Source organism: Erinaceus europaeus, chromosome 1 (assembly GCF_950295315.1).
Source record: "Erinaceus europaeus chromosome 1, mEriEur2.1, whole genome shotgun sequence".
In the NCBI taxonomy this organism is placed as follows: Eukaryota; Metazoa; Chordata; class Mammalia; order Eulipotyphla; family Erinaceidae; genus Erinaceus; species Erinaceus europaeus.
In genome coordinates, this window is record NC_080162.1 from 95251128 (window position 1) to 95271973 (window position 20846).

Consider the following 20846-nt stretch of genomic DNA (forward strand, 5'->3'; position numbering starts at 1 on the left):
TTTTTCCTCTTCTTTTTCCAGGTCCTGATGGAGTTGGAGTTCAGAGCCCTCTGGTCATCTTCCCCCTATCATTCCTCCCATACTGGCAGTATGGATCAAAATGCTTTTGGGGTACAGAAGATGGGAGTTCTGGCTTCTATAATTGCTTCTCTATTGGATATGGGCATTGGCAGCTCTATCCATATCCTTAGCCTGTTAACATTATTATTATTATTATTATTATTTGCTTCCAGGGTTATTGCTGGGCTCAGTGCCTACATTATGAACCCACTGCTCTTGATGGTGACTTTTTCCACCGTTGTTGTTGTTGTTGTTGGATAGGACAGAGAGAAATTGAAAGAGGAGAGGAAGATAGAGAGGGGGAGAGAAAGTTAAATACCTGCAGATCTGCTTCACCACTTGCAAAGCGACCCACCCTGTAGGTGGGGAGCTGGAGGCTCAAACCAGGACCCTTGCATGGGTCCTTGCATTTTGTATTGAGTGTGTTTAACCCTGTGAACTACTGCCCAGCCCCCAGAATTATTATTTTTTTAACAGTGACCCTCCACCATTCACAAGCATGACAGACATTAAAATTTAAAGTTAATTTAGTTAAATTCACTTAAGTGATAGATATATCTCCCTCCAAGTCAACTTTCAAACAAGGAGTCACTGGCAAAATAGATGTAAGTTGCTTTGTAGCCTTTAACTTGACAATCTCAAAGATGACTTACAGAGCTGATGAGTTTCAGTTTATTAATGTGGCAGCCCCTACTTGTCACCAGACTGAGTCCTCAGAATTGCTTTGGCAGTCAAATCCAGTCTCATCCCTTCTGGCCTGCCCTCCTGTATCTACAAATGAGTAGTCACTTTTAATCATGACTCTGCCCAAGCTCTCGCTCCACCACCATCCATACCAGTTAAGGGTTGTAGGGTGATGTTGCCACAAAACATCATATCACAGGTATGAATTTTTGCTCTCTAGTTCTAGAGTAAATTTGCCACCTTACAGAAAAATCTCTAATTTAGTTTGCTTTTCACCCTGAGCCTATGGTTCTGGTAGAGTATGTGTCTCTCACTCTCAAATTTCTCCCTTCTCTCTCAGATTTACAGAGTTCCCCAACACTCCCTTGGCCATGTCAAGAAAGTGTCCTCTGTCAGCATAATGCTGTTTGTCCATTCTGCACTGGATGGAGTCTTTCCCTCTGTCCTCCAAGATGCCTTTCCCTGTCCTCACTCCTAGGATCTTGGACCCAAATGGTTTCCTGGCCATACTGCCATTAGGAATGTCACACAGTAGCCTGCATCAATCAACAGAGTCTTGTCTTCCTTCTTAGAGAAGAGAATGAAAAATGCCTATAGGGGCTGAAAAAAAATGTCAATTTATATTTTTTTGTAGTTTTTGTTGCTAGGCTGATTTTTTTCAGATAGGAAGAGACTGAGAGGTTAAGGGAAAGACATGATAACACTGAAGCTTCCCCCAAAGCAGTAGAGGGCCAGGCTCAAGTCTGGGTCATGCACATGGCGAAAAAGGTGTACTATCCAGGTGAACTATTTTGCCAGACTTCAATTTATGACTTAATAAATTATCTCCCAGCAACAACTGTTCAATTAAGATTTATAAAAATAAATCTCTGAAATATACTAATAAAATTAAGATAGGATATTCTGAATTCAGATCCATTTAAAATATTTTATTTAATTTTATTTATTCATTTTTTTGCCTCCAGGGTTATTGCTGGGGCTCAGTGCCTGCACCATGAATCCACTGCTCCTGGAGGCCATTTTCCCCCTTTTGTTGTCCTGTTGTGGTTATTATTGTTATTGTTGATGTCGTTCATTGTTGGAAAGGACAGAGAGAAATGGAGAGAGGAGGGGAAGACAGAGGGGGAGAGAAAGACAGATAGCTGCAGACCTGCTTCACTACCTGTGAAGTGACTCTCCTGCAGGTGGGGAGCTGGAGGCTCAAACTGGGATCCTTTCACTGGTCCTTGTGCTTTGCTCCACGTGTGCTTAAACCACTTCACCACTGCCTGACCCCCAAATATTTTATTTTTGAGAGATAGAGAAAGAGAGAGAGAGAACACAGCATCATAGCTTCAATGCAGTGGGGACCAGACTCAAACCTGAGCCCTCCACATGGCAAAGGAGCACACTATCCAAGTGAGCTATATTTTTAGTTATGCAGATCAATCCTAGTAATCTGTTTTAGTCAAGATCCCAAGCAATCACAAGGCCAGGATCCTAGGTTTCGACCTCTGACCAATTCCCGAGTCTTAGAGCTGGCATCTTGCTGAAAGGGCAAGAGAGAAAGAAGATAGGTGAGGAAAGTGCTGACTGACACCTGGAGCTTCCAAATCCCAGGTGAAGAAGGCCTCTCAGTGCCAGGCAAATGATAATCCTAAAATGAGGACAGAAGTCAGAAATATATGAAATTAATGATTACCTTACTCAGTTATAGTCATCACTATATAGTGATGGCCAAAATGGCATGGAGTTAAAGCATGTTGGGGTAGGGGTGTTGGGTAGTTGCCATCTCCCCCTGGCTTCTTATGCCTATATAGGGATTTACTGATCCAAAGGTTTGGTCTATTTACATAAATCACTTTTACATAAAGCACTCCAGGGCATTGGTGGTTCAGTTATAGGATTCTCGCCTGTTCCGCCCCCTCCTTGTCACACTCTGATTTTCACCAGTCACTTTTCTCTCCACCCTCTCTATATCACATCCTGTTTCCACCCTACTTGGAGAGTATAAAAACAGCTGCTCTTCTGATTAAAGACACTTGGAAATTGCTTTCCGGCTCCGAGAGTTCCAGAGTGTATCTCCTGCGGAAGTTGGTGCAGCACGCGTTCCTGATCCCTCTCCCACACAGCAGCCTAGATCAGCTCCAGTTGAGTTCTCTCCAACCCAGAGAGCACCGGCTCGGGAAGAAGTACCCTCAGGCTATCCCGGCAAGGGGAGAGCCATCAGCTGCAAACCCCTAATTTTATAATATTCCAGCTTTAGTACAGGTCCAATAAGGGGCTGGCCCTGCTAACCTTGCCTATATGGAAACAAGCCCTAATTAGAGGTGAGAGCCTCGCCATTTTTGCAAGGCATATATTATATCCATTCTATACTTGGAAGGTGCTGGAGACCCCCCTGAAGGCATCAGACCTCCCCTGTAATTCACTGCTCTTTAGGAAAAGGATGCTACACAGCTTGACTATTTTGGATCATGTCTGACTTTTTAAATAAAAATCATGTTGGAGTCCTGAAGATGGTATTATAAGTGTGGATACCAGGGAGTCAGAGAGATAATGAAAGGTTAGAGCACCATACTTACATGCCTGAAGTCCTAGAGGTTCCAGGTTCTAGCCTCAGTTGGACCATCATATGCCAAAGCTGAACAGTGCTATGTTTTATTTCTCTCTCAATACTTTATCTCTCATGAAACTAAATAAATAAACAGACAAATGCCTTCTCTAAAGTGTTTTGATTTGTGCAATTTACTAGAGAGAAGAATTTGGGGAAAACAGTTTGGACTGGAGGTGGGGGGGGGAGACACTCCATTCTAAGAGAACTAGAGCTCTTTCAATAAAACTTTTTCTTTGGCATCCTGTATTTTCCTAGGGCAGGGGACAGTATCAGTGGCCTCTGATACCCTTGCTATTCTAAGCTGATTGGATTAAGAGGCTATTTTCAATAATAGCTGTCCTGGTAGGTAAGGCAATGAATAGGTCCTTGAGTCAGGTGGCAGCTAAATCCTACAGAAAGGAGGAGGTGTGAGATGAGTGAACCTGCCAGTGGGGAACTTGGAGTATGATTTAGACTGAATTACTTTTTTCTCTTTCCCCCTCCCTCCTTCACTTCTTTTTACCAGAGCACTACTTGATTATGCTGGTGCCAGGGATTGAGCCTGGGATATCAGTACTACAGACATTGAAATTTGTTGCAAAAAGTGTTGTGCTATTTCAATATCTCTCTCTCTCTATCTATCTATCTATCTATCTATCTATCTATCTATCTATCTATCTCAGATCTAGGACTTTGTACATACACAATGTTATAACTTCTAGACGGAATTTTTCATTCAGATATAAGAGAGAAAGAGAAGAGGGAATGAGAGAGAGAGAGAGAGAGAGAGAGAGAGAGAGAGAGAGAGAGAGAGAGAGAGGAGTTTCCCTTGGTGCCACCATGGCACTTCTATGAGGTGACATGGCTCAGACTTGGGCTTTGTGCATGGCAAGTCACCCTGGTCCCTGCATTTATTTATTTTTTATTCAAGGGCACAGAGAGGAATTGAGTGAGGAAGGTGATATAGGGGTAGAGAAAGATACCTGCAGACATGCTTCAAAGCTTGTGAAGTGATCCCCCTGCAGGTAGGTAGTGGGGGCTCTAACCCAGTCCTTGTGCAGGTCCTTGCACATAGCACTATGTGTGCTTAATCAGGTGAGCCACTGCCTAACCCCTCTGGTTCCTGCTTTATTATTCCTTATATCTTAATTAATTTAATTTTAAGATAAATTCAGAAAGAGGGGATGAAAGAGACTGTAGCATCAAAGCTTGCCTCAGTGTTGTGGGGGCTGGGTCAGAACCTGGTTTGCACACAAAGTAAATCATATATTGATATTTCCAATATAAAGAAAAAAAGAGATACTATTTATTATACATGCCATAATCAAAATTCAATCACACTTATTTGAACTTAACAGGGCAAAGTAACTGGAGGGAAATTTTTGCCTCCAACTATGGTTTTTCCCATTCAGACAGGACTGGTTATTGGTTCCTCCGTGGAGAAACCACTAAGAGTTGGCCAGTATCCCAGAATATCCAGATTCCACAGCTGTCTGGAGCCTGGAGTGGGGCCCATGCCTGAATCCTGAAGAATGTCACCTGTGGCAACTTCAGCCTGGACTTTGACGGGCTCAGGACTTGATCCTGAAGCAAACATTCAAAGGCACAAGTCGCTGGCTGGGGTCTGCCCTCTTGGCCTCACTCTGTCATGAGTTTGGGTAGGGTCCCAGAGGATACTAGAGATCTCTCACTTTGGGCCCCTTGGTGATGCCAGTAGGGAACTGGTATAAGTTTCTAAACACCAGCCAGTAGCTTCATACACCCCCCCCCCCCAGTTAACCCCAGGCTCCCTGTCTTCTCTTTATGTACCTTATGTACGGTCTTGGGCTCTACAGGCTACAAGCTTCTCACTCTGGTAAGAACAGGTTTGGTTTCCAAGGCTAGCACAAGAGTGGGCAGCACTCAGGTGAGCAGAGCAGGCCATCAGGCCTCTGCCCAGGGCTGTTCTCCCTCCAGTAGTAATGCCACAGGGCAGAGTGTCTCCTGGCATAGGTGAAAGATAATCAAGGTCGAAAGAGGAGTTAGTGGATGCACGATAGACTTGTATAAAACTGAGTCAGTAGGTTTTGGGGTAGGGAGGTGAGGGTTCTTAAATGAACTTGAAACTCAAGTGCCCTAGGGCTGTGATGTGCTGACCATTACCTATATGTGTTCATTATACATGCCCACCTGCACCGGATATCCTTCCAGGTGATATGCACTAGGAGGAGATGAGAATGAGGCGATGACTCCTGCTTCTGAGGGCTACTGTATGTTGGCAACTGATATGGCCCAAGGGCAGAGTGGGAGAGGCACTCTAATAGAAGATCTGGGACAGGAAAATGCCTGACCTCTGGGCCTCTGCACCTCTACAAAGAACTCACTTGCCAGCTGTAGGTGGCCATGATGCACTAGACACAGCGCATGAAAATAGAGAAGTAAGCACACATCAGACTTCAAAGATGCACACAGAAGCAGCTCATTCACAGTCACTTTTATACCTGAGAACACACTGAAATGACAGTCCTGTGAAATTAGTGGGGTTCTGTGTGTTGCACTAAAATTAATGTTACCTGCTCCATTTCCCTTTCACTTTTTTTTCTAAACGTACCTATTGGAAAATTCAAAATGACACACATATCTAGATCTATGGCTCACACTAAAGTCTATGGCACAGAAGCACTAGCAGAAAGCTTACAATAATGGGGACTTTTAAAGATTGAGATGGGGGACAGGGTCATGATCTGAAAAATAGACTTCTCCTCCATAGAAACACTACTATGGAGGGGGCTGTCTTTCAAAAGGGTGATCTTCCTGACCCTAAGTGTCCAGAGAGGGTGCTGGTGGTGATGAAGAGACAGGAGGGATGGAATCCAAGTGTATCTCCCACTTTAAGTCTAGTCAGGACTTAGCAGGTCCCTTGTGGGGGAAAAGAGCAACCTCAGGCACCATGTACCTCAGGCACCCTTGATGTTCAGCTCAGTGACCCCACCCACTCCAGAGCTGTGCCCCTGGATGCTTTCCCAGTGGCCCTGCTGGGCTAGATTCCGCTTCACCCTCAGCTGAACGTTCTGGAGCATCTCCTTGGCTCTGGATAGGGCTGCTTCAGCAGGGACCATTACATGGGGTGCCACACCAACCCCCTCCCAGGAACTGCCGTCACTAGCCCCCACTGAACGGGCTGTGGGGATGGTGATGTAGAGGTGGGTGTCATCCACGTGGTAGGTTTGTGGTGGCTGGCAGCCCCCACTGGTCACCTCCCCGATGACCAGTGCACGGCCCAGCCTCTTCATGATGTAGGTAAACTCTTCAGCAGCACCAGCTGTCACACCACTGGTCAGAATGACCACATTCTTCTTGGAGCCATATCGCTCACCTGGAAGATAGAATGCTTTCAACATGGGGTATCAAGTCATCACCTGGGGTTCCTTCCTTCTCCATACTGTGTGGACCCACAGAGAGGAGGGCCTTGAGGGGGGATAACTCACCCAGTAGATTGCCTGCCTAACCATACTTGAGGTCCCAGGTTTGAACTCCAGCACTACACAGGAGTACTATACACTCCATAGATGCTGGAATGATGTTGAGACATTCCTTTTCTCTAGATATCCCTCTCACTAAAAATAATTACAGCAGAAGCTTCACAAATAGTGAAACAGATCTACAGGTATCAATCTTTCTCTCTCCCTATCTCCCCCTGCACTCCTACTTTCTCTTTGTCTTAGCCAATAAGATGGGGGGAGTGGCCACTGGAAGTGGGAGATTCTTAGTGTTGGCACCACTGAGCTGTTGGTATGCATGAGACCCCTTCTGTTTCATTTGGTTTAAATCCCCCCTGCTTAACACTATTCTATTTACATAACCACTTCATTCTATTTACATAACCACTGTTAACAAGTTCCACCCTCCCTCCAGGGCATTTGTGGTTCAGTGATAGGATTCTCACCTAATCTGCCCCCTCTTTGTCACACTCTGATTTTCACCAGTCACTTTTCTCTCCACCCTCTCTATGTCACATCCTGTTTCCACCCTACTTGGCAAGTATATATAAAGACAGCATTGTGAGTTTTAGGGTACTTGAGTTTAGCTTAGCTCATCTTAGATTGTGCTGCGTCCTGCATGAATAAAGAGATACTGCCTACAGCTCAACCATGAGTCCCTGGTCGTCTGTTACCCGCCCGTGAAGCCAGCCCGGCGAAAACAACCTAACCCTTCGAAAACAACACTGAACCCCGCCGATAAGCCTGGAGGCAAAAACAAAAAGAATTAGAAATTCAAATTCAGCCTGGAGCAGGGGTATTGTACATGTACAAGGTGCTAGCACTTCAAAGCTGGGGGAGAGGGACAGGGAGAGGAAAAAGTTTTTCATTCCGTTCTGCCTCTTTGTATTCATGTGTAAAAATAAGGAACTTCAACCTCCTGACTCAGTTTCTGCATCTGTAAAGTGGGGATATGAAAGTGTCCCCACTTCCAAACAGGTAGCTACTTGACAGCTCTCATTGCTAAGTGATATGGAAAAAGCTTGGCTTTCCCAAGAAAAGGATGCTTCTGTTTCATAAATCATGGGAGCAACTTATGTGACTAGACTCTCATTTTGACTTTGTACCCTCAGAAGAGACAAATGTGTCACTTAACAGCAACAAACCTCTTACCACAGCAATGTTCAATAGAAATGGAACATGAGGGGGCCAGGCAGTGGCTCACCTGGGTAAGCACATACATTACAGTGCACAAGGACCCAGGTTCAAACCCCTGGTCCCCACCTGCAGGGGAAAACTTCACTAGTTGTGAAGCAGGGCAACAGGTGTCTCTCTGTCTCTCTATCTCTCTATCTATCTCCTCTCAATTTCTCTGTCTCTGTCCAATAATAAATAAATAAAAAGATATAAAAATAGAAATGAAACATGAGCCAGCAGTAGACCTAGTTGAAAGGATCAGGTGAAATAACTTTTAAAGAAACTAGAACCCCACACATGTGCACTTTCACCGTTTCAGGACTTTTTTATTCCATTCAGACAGAAGGAAATAGAGAACACAGCAGTGAGGCTTCCTCTATTTCTATAGCATCTCCAATATGACTCTGGTCATCAGACCTGGGTTTCTTCAGGCAGCCTACGTGATAAGCTAACTCTAGGGCCCAGAAAGTAATTTTAACAGGGTTTTAAGTTAATATTTAAAAAAATACGTTACTGAGGCCAGGGAAACAGCATAATGATTATGAAAAAGTCTTTCAGGCCTGAGGCTCTAATGTCCCAAGTTCAATTCCCAGCATCATCATAAGGCAGAGCTGAGCAGTGCTCTGGTACACTATTTATCATCTATCTATCTATCTATCTATCTATCTTTCTTTCTTTCTTTCTTTCTTTCTCTCTGAACATCTTTCATTAAACTAAAATTAAAAATTAGAAAATAAAAATATGTTCACCTCAAAATATAATTAATATTACATAATTACTAATGATAAATTCTCCATATTTTTCCACAAAGAACCTTCACAATGTAAACTTTTATTCACTTTACATTGGATACATTGACTTTCAGAAGAGCCACATTTCAATGCCTACTGATCACATGTGGTTCCCTTTTTGGACATCACAATTCTAGGGCACTATGATTAATAAATAGATCTGAGTTTATTTTTTTTATCTCATCTTGAATGTCTATTTGAACTTGGACTTCATCTGGCCCTGCTTTTTATTTATGATTTGCAATACTACTGAATGTCCTGGAAACCCCCCCCCCATACACACACACACACAATCTGATAAAGAAAAGTCAAAATAGGCAGGGGTAGGTAGCCTAATGTTATGCAGAGACTCCCAGGTTCAATCCCCCACACAAGCAGAGTTGAGAAGTGTTGTGGTAAAAGAGAAAGAGGGAGGGAGAGAGAAAGAGAGGGTGGTGAAAGAAGGAGAAAGAGGAGGAGAAGAAGAAGGGTAAAAAATGAAAGCTGTAGAGTATTTTTCTGATTATATGCACAGTCTGTTAGCCCTGCAGCCTCCTCTTGGGAAAACAGGTTCCTTTGTTTGCATTCTACAAAAAGGACTCCATGCTATGCAAGGATTTCCAGCTGGACTAAGAGAGGAGTAGCTCTGGAAAGCAAGGAACTGACTTTGCTTCTTTGGCCTGGGCTCAGGGCAGAAAACTGAAATCATGTGAGAGCTACAGACTTTCTTCTAGTGGCTGTGTTGACCTGTGGCTGAGAGTTAGGTAAGATAAGTATAAGACACCCTAGGGATTTTGATGATAGACAGGGGACTATATCTAATTCTGAATGTGTCTTCCATACTGATGGTTGTAGCATCAAGAATGGAGGCACAGAGTCCAGGTGGTGGCACACTGGGTTAAGTGTACATGTTACCATGCATAAGGACACAAGTTCAAGCTCCTGCTCCTCACAGACAAAGTGGATACTCCATGAGTGCTGAAATAGTTCTGCAAATGTCTATCTTTCTCTCTCCCTATCACTCCCTTCTCTCTCAATCTCTCTTTGTCCTATCAAATAAAAAAAATGGAAGGAAAAAAATGGCCTCTGGGAGCAATGGATTAATAGTGCCAGCACTGAACCCAGGGATAACATTAGTGGGGGGGGGGGCAAGGGGAGAGGGTAGGGGCATAATAACTTTAAACAAACAAGAGTTTAAATTCTTGTGTATCCCTTTACCATCTGATGCTAGGCAATACATTTGATCTCACTGAGATCTCTTTTCTTCAAGAAAATGATCAAAATGGGGGCCAGAAGGTAGCTTACTTAGTATAACACACACTTCATTATGTGTGAGGACCTAGGTTTGAGGCAGGAGCTAGGAGCATGACACAAAGAAGCTGCTTTATAAATGGTGAGGTAGTTCTGTGCTTTCTCTCCTCCTGCTCTGTCTCTCCTGCTCTCTCTCTCTTCCTGTCTTTCACTGTCAATATAAACAAAAAGTCTGCCTGAAGCAGTGGAATCATGCAGGCACAGAGTCCCAGTGATAACCCTGGAGGCAAAAGGAAAATGAGCATCATAATGGTGCATGATTTGCAGGGATCAAAGAACATGTGGGCTAAGTGCAGATAGCACAGGACTAGGGTTGTTGGGGGTTCTATATTTCAACTACTATTACTTTGATCTGAGCCCAAGTTGCTTTTCCCTATTTTCTAGATGCTTCAAAAAAATAAAAAAAGGAATAGAAGCAGGCTTCTCTACGCACCTGTTATCTGGGTGTGGGTCCAAATCTCACTGACAGAGTCATTAGGCCGATTGTAGATTTTGTCTAGCAGAACTGGAGGGCCTTCATCAAAGAAATAAGAGCACAGAGCAGAGATGGAAGAGGTGGGGCCACCTATATTGAACCTGAAAGAAAGAAAGAGAAGGCCAGCTCACAGTGAGACTCAGTGACACTGCAAGGCCCAGATATTTGCCTTGGTGGGGTAGGGGACTTGAACTCCACACAGCCTCAGTCTAGTCCACCTTCGTCAATCTACATACCTCTTTGGTTGGCACTTTGCAGAGTACAAGTCTCTAGACAGCAAGAGATTTGTTGGTAAAAATCTGTTGGGACCATGTGTAAGCCTGATAGAGCTTAGGGAGAACCACCCCCATCCTTGGATGGAGGCCTGAGAAGATAACCTCTTGGTAAGTCCCTCTCAACCGAGGTGAGCATAAGGGGGGAAGCTCAGACTTGATTCTTTTCTTCTTGACTCTCAGGCCCACAGTAACTCCAGTACTTCCCTCCATTAACTGCAGGCCACATGGCCACAGATTCACTTATTCAAAGTCATCTTCTGATCACAGAAGAACACACCTTATCACACTTCATCACACACCTCAGACCCCAGACAAGAGAAATTCCAAACTATATGGCCTTTTGATATTCATCTTCTCTCTGTCTCACCCTATAGGTTTAACCCCTATGCTTCTCTTAAATACCTTTGGATAATTAAGTTGCTTGTGTCATGGAAAATAACTGTCTTGTATCTCATCAATTCCTGTCATACCAGCCCCCTACCTTAGGGGCATGCTGACTGTTAAGAAACCTGTAATTTCTGTCATATTTCAACAATAATTAACTTCATTGCTTTTCTATTTAACTCATGTCCACTTTGCTAATAAACAGACTCTAGGATTCTGGGATTCTAGGACTCAGATTCTAGGCACGCTAAGAGTCCCCTGGTGTCTTTTACTTCATGTCACCCCTGTCGTGAGCGAGAAAGAACCAGCCCGTTACCTTTCCCCTGGAGACCACCCGCCGGAGAGGGAGAGAGATACCCCGAAAAAAATCATTTAGAAAATGATTTACATCTAACCCACCCCTTCTGATCATATCTGATATATATGTATATATATTCAATATATCCATATTGAATATCTTTCCAATTTTTTGAATCTTTTTCTATTTCCTTGAGTAGTGACTATATCTGATATATTAGAGATTGGGTACACTGTGTTAAAGACTTGGTTGATAAATTCCGCCCTCCCCCCCCTTATTGCCCATGGACTGCTCCCCTGCACCCACACACTGATCCTGGGCAGAGCAGTCTTAGAGCACTGTCTTCCTTAGACTCATTCTCCAGCTCTATTCAGCCCAGCAGCATCCTAGTTGAGGTGTCCTGTTATGGCACTTACCATGGCAGAATGCTCAAGGTTGTGTAACAGCATCAGGAGGTAAGAGGCCTGTGTCTGTCCTAAGCCTTTCAGATTTTGCCCTATTGTGTGACCTTCCAGGCCTCTGTATCATTATCTGTCAGATGAGGAAGGTACGGCTTAGTGCTAGGAGCCTCATCTATTATATGATGGGCTACGGTGGCCTGGCTGGGTTCAGGGTCCACGCATACACTAGCTCTACCTCCAAACCGAAGTTAAAAAAGTCTTTAAGCAAAACACTCCTATGAGCTGGTCCTCATCTCTTTGATAAATATATTGATAGCACTGTTAACTAGAAAAGGACTTAGCCTGAGGGTTATTTGGATGCTCAGTGGTTCTGCAGCTCTGAAAGCCCAAGTTCATTCGCTACTAGTACCATAAGCCAGAGCTGATCAGTGATCTGGTGTCTCTCTCTCACTCACTCTAGCTCATAAAATAAGCATAAATATAAATAAATAATAAAATCCATTTTAAAAAAGGATAAAATCATCAGAGGCACTGCAGCAGTCCCAAACTCTAGTTCTGAACACATAAACCACAGCCTTGAGGTGTTTTATCTTTCAGGAAGGAGAAGTTGTTGATGGGATCCAGAGCCACTGAGTTTATAACTGAGAACAGTGAGAGGCTAAGTAGACCGGTGATGGGAGCTGGAGTGGTGGCTCCTGCCTACCTCTCTCTGACAGGTGAAGAAAGGGGTGTCTGCATCTCCAATGGAACAGCCCTAAAATCCACAGATGGACCCAAGATCCCCAGGGGCATCTAGATCTGGCCACTGACCTGGGACATTTCTCCCCTTTACCCCAAACCATAGAGTCCCAACCTGTACTTTGTGAGAGAAACTTGTGTTGAGCACATATGCTACAATGTGCAAGAACCCAGTTCAAGTCCCTGGACCCCACCTGCAGGGGGAAAGCTTTGCAAGTGGTGAAGCAGGTCTGCAGGTGTCTTTCTGTCTCTCTCCTTCTCTGTCTCCCCCTTCCTCTTGATTTCTGGCTGTTTCTATCAAATAAAGATATTTTTTTCTGTGAGAGAGAGCATATGTTCACACGTATCCATAAACTACTGCAAAATATATGCCTGAAAGCAGAAGTGCAGTAGAGTTTGCAGTGAGTACCCCCCTAACACTTCCTCTCCTCTATTCCAAGCTTTGGGTCTATGATTGCTCAACAATTTGTTTGGCTTCGTATATTAACTCTCTTTTCAGTCACCAGGTTCCAGATGTCATCAGGATGCTGGCCAGGCTTCCCTAGACTGAAGACCCCACCAATGTGTCCTGGAGCTCCACTTCCCCAGAGACCCACCCTACTAGGGAAAGAGAGAGGCAGACTGGGAGTATGGACCGACCAGTCAATGCCCATGTTCAGCAGGGAAGCAATTACAGAAGTCAGACCTTCTACCTTCTGCAACCCACAATGACCCTGGGTCCATGCTCCCAGAGGGATAGAGAATGGGAAAGCTATCAGGGGAGGGGGTGGGAAATAGAGATTGGGTGGTGGGAATTGTGTGGAATTGTACCCCTCCTACCCTATGGTTTTGTTAATTAATCCTTTCTTAAATAAATAAATAAATAAACAAATAAACAAATAAAGATAATTTTAAAAAATTTAAAAAGAGAGGGCTGGGGTAGTTAGAATAATGGTTATACAGATTCTCATGCCTGAGACTCCCAAGTCCCAGGTTCAATCCCCCACACCATTATAAGCTAGAGCTGAGCAGTGCTTTGGTAAAAGAATACATAAATAAAATAAGGGGGGGGGGTGGGATGGTGGGAAACTTACCTTGTATGGGTCACCCCTTTACTAGCAATCTGAAAACACTTTGATTCCTACAATCAGTTTGTGATGCAAATATTTCTTTTTACCACAGTAGTGGGTCATTTGCAAGTTCCCACTGGTACTCTGACTTTCTGGTTTTACAAATGGATACATAAATTGACTTTGTATGAAGCACAACCACAGATGAGGACATCCTTGTCTGAAACATCGTTGATCATCAAAATCACCTGGAAGAAAGACTGACCCCTCAAACACACAGGCCACCTGGCCTCACCCTGAAGCTTCAGATTCAGGAGGACTAAGGGAATGTCAAGTAATCAGTGTTTTACTTCATCACCATCCCCATAAGAATTCCTTTAACCACTAAGTCAGTCAGTGACTTTCAGCCTGGAATGCAATATTGGGATAATCTGAAGAGCTTGAAAAACTATGAGGGCTAGTGTTCCAGCTGACTGATGAAATCAGAGAACCCTTTCAATGTCTTTCAGCCCCCATTCTCTGTCTCAAAACACTGTTGCCCCCTCCCAGGTCCACAGCCATGCCTGTCTACTGGCAACTACCTGGTCCAGGTCCACTAACCTCATGTCAATGATCATAGCATCTGTGTGCACGATCTTCTTCCAGACATGCTCCACCAGCAACTCCGAGACCTGCGTGAGCAGCTCACAGTCTCCAAACATGTCAAACCTCAGGTAGCCGATATTGTCCTCCAGCACGTTTGTGTGGAAGGAAAACTTGATCAGGTCTTCAAAGACTTCAGGAGAAGGGATCTGAATGATTGGGAGATAAGCTCAGTGTCAGGGAAGGAGCAAGTTTTAAAAGCTTGAGGAAGAGATGAAGGAACTAACATTTCCAAAGCAGGGAGCAGGTACCATGACCTTTTCTCTTGGTTACATGGGTAGTAGGCCTGGGGAAGGAACTCATGTGGGATTGACAGCCTCCCTAGAATATTGCACATGCATGCCAACTCCATGCCCAGGAGTCTACAGTTAACAGGCCCAGACACTCTAGACCTCACCAGATGCCTTATTATTATTATTTTTATTATCATTATTTATTTGATAGAGACAGCCAGAAATTGAGAGGAAGGGGGAGATAGAGAGGGATAGAGACAGAGAGACACCTGTACCACTTCACTATTTATGAAGCTTTCCCCCTGAAGTTGGGGACTGAGGGCTTGAACTGGGTCCTTGCATATTGTAACATATGAGCTTGATCAGATGTACCGACATCCTGTACTTTTTGATGTCTCTGAGCTCATCTTTATTTTCCTTCCTTGAGACAGGAAGGGAAGATATAGCTATAGGGTCCCAGTACTAAGTACCAAAACTGAGTCTTTACTAGGGGCCTTGTTCTGTGCAGAGCACTTCATAATCTTTAGTTTTACTTTGTAGAGAAGACACCATTATTTTTGTATTTCCAATCAGGAAACTGAAGCACAAAGTGACTAAGTACTGCCCCTCCCCCAATAACTAGCACTCCTCTTTTCTTACTTAGGTGGCTGGAACACGCCATTCTATCCAACTTAATCTGAGTCCAAGTTGTTGACAGGAATACCACTGTTGACTGGCATAGTCTCACTCCAGTCCCTGATCTGTCCTCAAGTCACAAGCTTTCTAACCATTGTCTTCTGCATACCTTCTAATAGTTCTGTGTTAAGATGAATGGCAATTCTTCAACAAATGCTTTTGGCCCTTTTATCCCTTTGAGTTCATCTACAACTGGGTCTGTCTGACTGGGTCTGCACTCCAGCACAGTTATTGTCATTCCACTTTCTGATTCAAAGACCTTCTCTCAGCTGCCTCAGAGATCCAGAATATTCATGTCCTGGGGATATGGAAAGGTGGTCCCTCAGTGAAAGTAGGGCAGATGCTATTGGGTTCTGTATACTGAAGAATGGATCTGGGAGACATTCCTTATATCTGTTAGAATCTAATCAGAATCTTTAGAAGGAACAGCCTCAGTTTACCTCCATCTGGCAGCATCCCCTCCTTTCCAGCCCCACCCTCCCAGTCTCAACCTTGTCCTTCTTCATGAGCACCTCTCAGTTCCCATATAAACTTCCTACACCCTGGAATGTCAACCTTTTAGCTTCATTACTCGGGTGAGACCTTTTCTTTCATAGTATTCTCTAATTCCGTTAGAGGCGGTTCACTTCCTAACAAAGTCCCAAAACCTACATATAGACCAGGTCCCTTGACTTATTCACATGTATCCATAAAGTAGGGTAAAATACACAATAAAAAAGTAAAAGTACACAATAGTTTGCAGTGACTAGCCCCCAACACTTCATCTGCACTATTCCAGCCTTTAGGTCCATGATTGCTCAACAATTTGTTTGGCTTTGTATGTTAACTCCCTTTTCAGCCACCAAGTTCTAGATGCCAGCATGATGCCGACCAGACTTCCCTGGACAGATGACCCCACTAATGTGTCCTGGAGCTCCGCTTCCCCAGAGCCCCAACCTACTAGGGAAAGAGAGAGGCAGACTGGGAGTACGGACCGACCAGTCAACGCCCATGTTCAGTGGGGAAGAAATTACAGAAGCCAGACCTTCCACCTTCTGCATCCCACAATGACCTTGGATTCATACTCCCAGAGGGATAAAGAATGGGAAAGCTATCAGGGGAGGGGATGGGATCTGGAGATCTGGTGGTGGGAATTATGTGGAGTTGTAACCCTCTTATCCTATGGTTTTGCTAATGTCTCCTTTTTTAAATAAATAATAAAATAAAATAAAAAATTCCTACACCCAAAACCTGCTGTTAAAGAAATCCAAGACAAATGTCCTTGTGTTTACATGTGACAATTTGGTGGAACTATAGATAATAAACAGGGTGGAGAGTTGTTATAAATGCTGTTTTATCTGATACTGATAGTGAGAAATTCTGCAAACCCACACATTTCACCCAGTCAAGAGTAAAGTCCTTTCTTTATCAGAAGATTTCAAACTGTGTTCTAGGGGGTCGGGGGTGAAAATGTCCTACAGAGTTATTCAGGGGAAAGATGCAATTAATGAAAACTTAAGCATCAGAGCTAGTCTGGAGTCATTATATATATATAATATGCAGACCCCTGGATGAAGGAACAACTAGTCAACCCCCAGGACCAGGGTCCTAGTCTCCCTTGCATCTCACCTGCATAGGCACGATCCCAGGAATTCGATCCTTGGCATCTTCAGGGATATGAGCAGTCTTCAAGTGTGGGTCCCCAGACAGCACCTGCAAGTCAGCTCCCAGCATCTCTGCCAAGGCCCCTTCTGAGTTCACCCTGGCATAGTGGCTCTGCAGACGGCTCAGTTTGGCAGCCATCTTGGCTCCCAGCTCAGGAGAGGCATAGTTATCAGCTACCAGCTTTCCAGCTGTCTGCAGTACGGTGGGCACCTTGGCACGCAGGGCCACTATATCCTGAGCTATGGACAGAGCTTCACTCATGGGCACAGTTACGTCAGGCTCTACCCCAGCCAGGTCCCAGGTCTCCCCTGTGTTGGCACTCAGGGCCATCTGCGTGGGCATAGAGGCATACAGTGAGCTGCTGTCCACCTGGTAGATGCCCACAGAGAGTGCCCCTCCAGCCGTGGGTTCCCCGATAACTGTGGCCCGATGCAGGTCCTGCATGGTGTGAGCAAACGCCTCTGCGGCAGATCCGCTGGTATGGCTCATCAGGATGTAGAGGTCTTTCTGGGGACCATAGCGCCGGCCTGTCACCAGGGGCAGAGTCCACACCTCTGTGATGCTGGAGGTGGCCCTGTCAAAGACAGAGTAGAGGTGCTGGCGGGGCTCAGCCTCAAAGAAGTAGGAACAGAGCAGGGGAATGGCGGTGGAGTAGCTGCCTGGGTTGTAACGCAAGTCAACAATGAGAGCAGTAGTGTCCACCAGCTTCTGCCATACCAGCTGCACCAGCTGTGGCCCAATGGCCTTCACTGTCTCTAGCTCGGCCATGGCATCAAAACGCAGGTAACCCAACTGGCCAGGCAGCACCTCTGTCTTGAACAGGGCCTCGATAAGGTAGGAGAGTTCCTCGGGGGAGGGCACCATGGGAGGGGCGGCGGGTACCTCTTCTGCTGCCAGCTCATCAGGGCTGTGGAACATGAGTAGACGGTGGTCCCCTGACATCTCCTGCAGGTCAGCAGTCAGCTGGGAGGCCAGAGACTCCAGGTCCACGGCTGTGCGGTAAGCCCCTTGGGCCAGCTTGGCCTGCAGCAGGGCACTGGTCTGCCCCACCACCTCTGGCCGAGCATAGTGGGCCTCTAGCAGGTGTCCAGTGCCCTCCACCAAAGCTCCCAGGCTGCGGTGGAACTCCAGCACCTCCTGGGCCCTGTCCAGGGCTTCCTCAGCCAACACGATGGCATCAGGCACCACGCCACCACCCAGCCAGCATTCGCCATGGTTGTCAATGAAGGTGAGCACGGGCACAGTGAGTGCCAGGCTGCCCTCTGGGGTCTCCAGCAGGGGCACTGTGAGTGTGTGCAGTAGGCTCCCCGCTGTGATCTCGCCCACCAGAGTGGCCCAGCCCAGAGACTGCATGAGGAAGGCAAGCTCCTCAGCCGCAGTGGCCGTGCGGTGGCTGGTGAGAAGGTACACCCCACTCCGGGTGCTGTAGTGCTGGCCCAGCAGCTCTGTGTGGCTGAAGTGCTCCTGGGTGATGTTGGTGCGCCGGTCATAGGTGGTGAAGAGGTGCACTGGGCCAGTGTCCCGAGGCTGGAAGTAGGAAAGCAGCAGAGGCACGGAGGAGGAGGCCCCCCCAGGGTTCTGACGCAGGTCCACTATGAGATGTTCAGTGTCCCTGAGGGGTTCCCACACCTGTCGCAGGATATAGGGGCCCAGTGCCTCCAGCACTGAGGCGTGCATGCACTGGTCAAAGCGCAGATAGCCCACGTTGCCCGATAGCACAGACACCTGGAACATGGAGTCCACCAGGGCCTGCCGGGCAGCCTCGTCCTTGGGCACAGCTGGTGACACCTCTGGTGGCTCATCGACACCAGCCTCCGGTCCATCAGAGTTTTCCTTGGGTCTCACTGTCCGAACCAGAAGCCTGGGGTCCTCTGACACAGCCTGCAGGCCAGTGTTGAGCTTGGTGACCAGATCCTCCTCAGAGACCACAGCAGAGAAGTCCATGCCAGCCAGGTGATGCAGCAGTGCGGGAACACGGTCCACCAGCGTGTAGTAGTCCTGCAGCACCTCCTGCAAGCGACGGAGCACTCCAGGCAGGACACGGCGCAGTTTGAGGATGGCCAGGGCTTTCTCCAGGGCCTGCTCCGCCAGCGTCCCCACACAGGGTAGCACCCCACTGCCTTCCCATGTTTGAGTGCCCCCGCCCAAGGCCCCCAGAGACCTGGACACTGGCACAGTGAAGAAGAAATCCGACTGGCCGATCCTCAGCTTCTGGAGGTCCAGAGCACCCCCAACTGTGCGCTCACCCACCACAATGGCCCTGCGCATCTGCTTGAGGATGTAAGCAATGTCCTCTGCCACGCCCCCCGTGTGGCTGCTGGTGAGGACCACCACGTCCTTGTCAGCACTGTACCGCTCTCCTGGGATCTGGGGCAAAGTCCAGATCTCAGTGGTGGTGTTGGAGGGTCTGTCATAGATGGTGTCCACATGCAGGACCGTGTTCCCTGAGTGCAGGTAAGAGACGAGATACGGGACGCCAGAAACGTGGCCCCCAGTGCAGTGGCGGAGGTCCAGCACCAGGGCAGAGGTACCCATGAGCTTTGTCCAGACGCTGGCAGCCAGGAAACCTCCCAGCTTGCTCACCACCTCCTGACCTGGGATGTCATCCATGCGTAAGTAGCCCACGTTGCCTTCTAGAATCTCATGGTGGATGCTCTTCTGCACCTGGACAAGCAGTTGCTCTTGTGTGAGATTGCGGAGTGCTGGGGCTGGCTGGGGAACCTCAACGGTGCTGGGCTCATAGGAGATGACCAGTCGAGGGTCATTCAAGGAGCTCTGTACCCCGGCTGTGAGCACGTGAGCTAGCACTTGAGGGTCTGAGATGCCTAGGATCTCCTGGCTTTTGATAGCTTGCTCAATAGCTTCCTGCATCCCCATCAGGTTCTCAGGGAAGCAGTAGTTATCCAGAAGAACTTTGGCCATGTCCAGCACCAGACTTGACTGGAATAGATGTGTGGGGCCAGCCAGGCCACAGAGCAGCATAGATAAGAGCAGGATCCATTCTCTCATCTTGAACTTCTGAAAAGAGGACGTGAGAGCTGGGTCCCACAGGAAACCACCCTTAACTGTGCACAAGACCAGTGCTGCCTTGTGTGTTTGCCTTCTTTTCTTGTCCTTCTCAGCTGACAGAAGGTCTGTGGCTAAATGCAGGAGTTGGGGTATAGCTTCCAGATCCAATAAGCCTTTAATCCAGATTAATGTAAATGTGTCAGCCCTAGGAGCAGAGGAGAAGAGGTTGGGATAGTTTGACCCAGAAGGTATGCTGGATTTCATTTTGTTGTGCTACTTCTGCATGTAATCATCAGAGTAAGTATCATTTATTTCTAGTTTGGACCACATGCAAGCACCATGTTAAACAAGTTGACAGTCTTCACCAGAGCCTTGTGAAGCAGTCATTAACCTGCACATAAATAGTATTTGCTTCCACACTGGCTGAGCACATATGTGTCTTAACAGGTAGGACCTCTGAGACTCCCATTCTGTTGCTGTCTATGACCTTAGGGAAGCTTCTCACCTACTGTGTTGATTAAGTGAGAAAATATGTGCAGAGAATGTCACAGTGTCAGGCAAGGAAGGAGCAAGCAATTACTGCTAAATCCTCTGAGGTAGATATTATCTGTTTTATAGCTGAAGACACAGTCTAGTTCCTACATGAAGTCCCTCTGTTTTAGGGAGGAGAGTAGGGGTGGTGAAAAACCACTTGGGGCACTGGAATCAGGCTAAATAGACAGATGGAGAACAGAAGAGCATTGGGCTAGTCAATGCATTTGAAAGAAAATTCTTGTAGTAAGACACCTTACTATTTATGCAAAGTGACTTTGTTGCCAGAAGCTCTGAAGTCCCAGTTTCAGTCCCCAGCACCACCATAAACCAAAACTGTGCACTACCCTAGTCTGTCTGCCTGTCTGTCTATCTATCTATCTATCTATCTATCTATCTATCTATCTATCTATCTATCTATTTATCTATATATGTAT

General features: G+C 46.3%; 1 protein-coding gene and 1 long non-coding RNA gene across 2 annotated transcripts in view; one reads left to right on the forward strand and one right to left on the reverse strand.

The window, feature by feature from the left end:
• LOC132538606 (uncharacterized) overlaps positions 1–20846 on the forward strand; it is a 484521-nt gene that overhangs the window by 191405 nt on the left and 272270 nt on the right. The window lies entirely within an intron of this gene.
• On the reverse strand, positions 6172–19878 carry RBP3 (retinol binding protein 3). Its single transcript, XM_007534910.2, has 4 exons — positions 16834–19878; positions 14276–14466; positions 10489–10631; positions 6172–6674 (listed from the first exon to the last, which is right to left on the reverse strand). The coding sequence occupies exons 1-4, from the start codon at positions 19876–19878 to the stop codon at positions 6256–6258; spliced, it is 3798 nt and encodes a 1265-aa protein (XP_007534972.1). The 3' UTR covers positions 6172–6255.

Coding starts and splice junctions, on each gene's coding strand:
- RBP3 (XM_007534910.2), bottom strand. CDS start 19,878: ATGAGAGAATGGATCCTGCTCTTATCTATGCTGCTCTGTGGCCTGGCT. Junction 14,467..16,833: donor CTGGGATCGTGCCTATGCAG/GTGAGATGCAAG, acceptor CCAATCATTCAG/ATCCCTTCTCCTGAAGTCTT. Junction 6,675..10,488: donor GACCCACACCCAGATAACAG/GTGCGTAGAGAA, acceptor TCTATCTTCCAG/GTGAGCGATATGGCTCCAAG.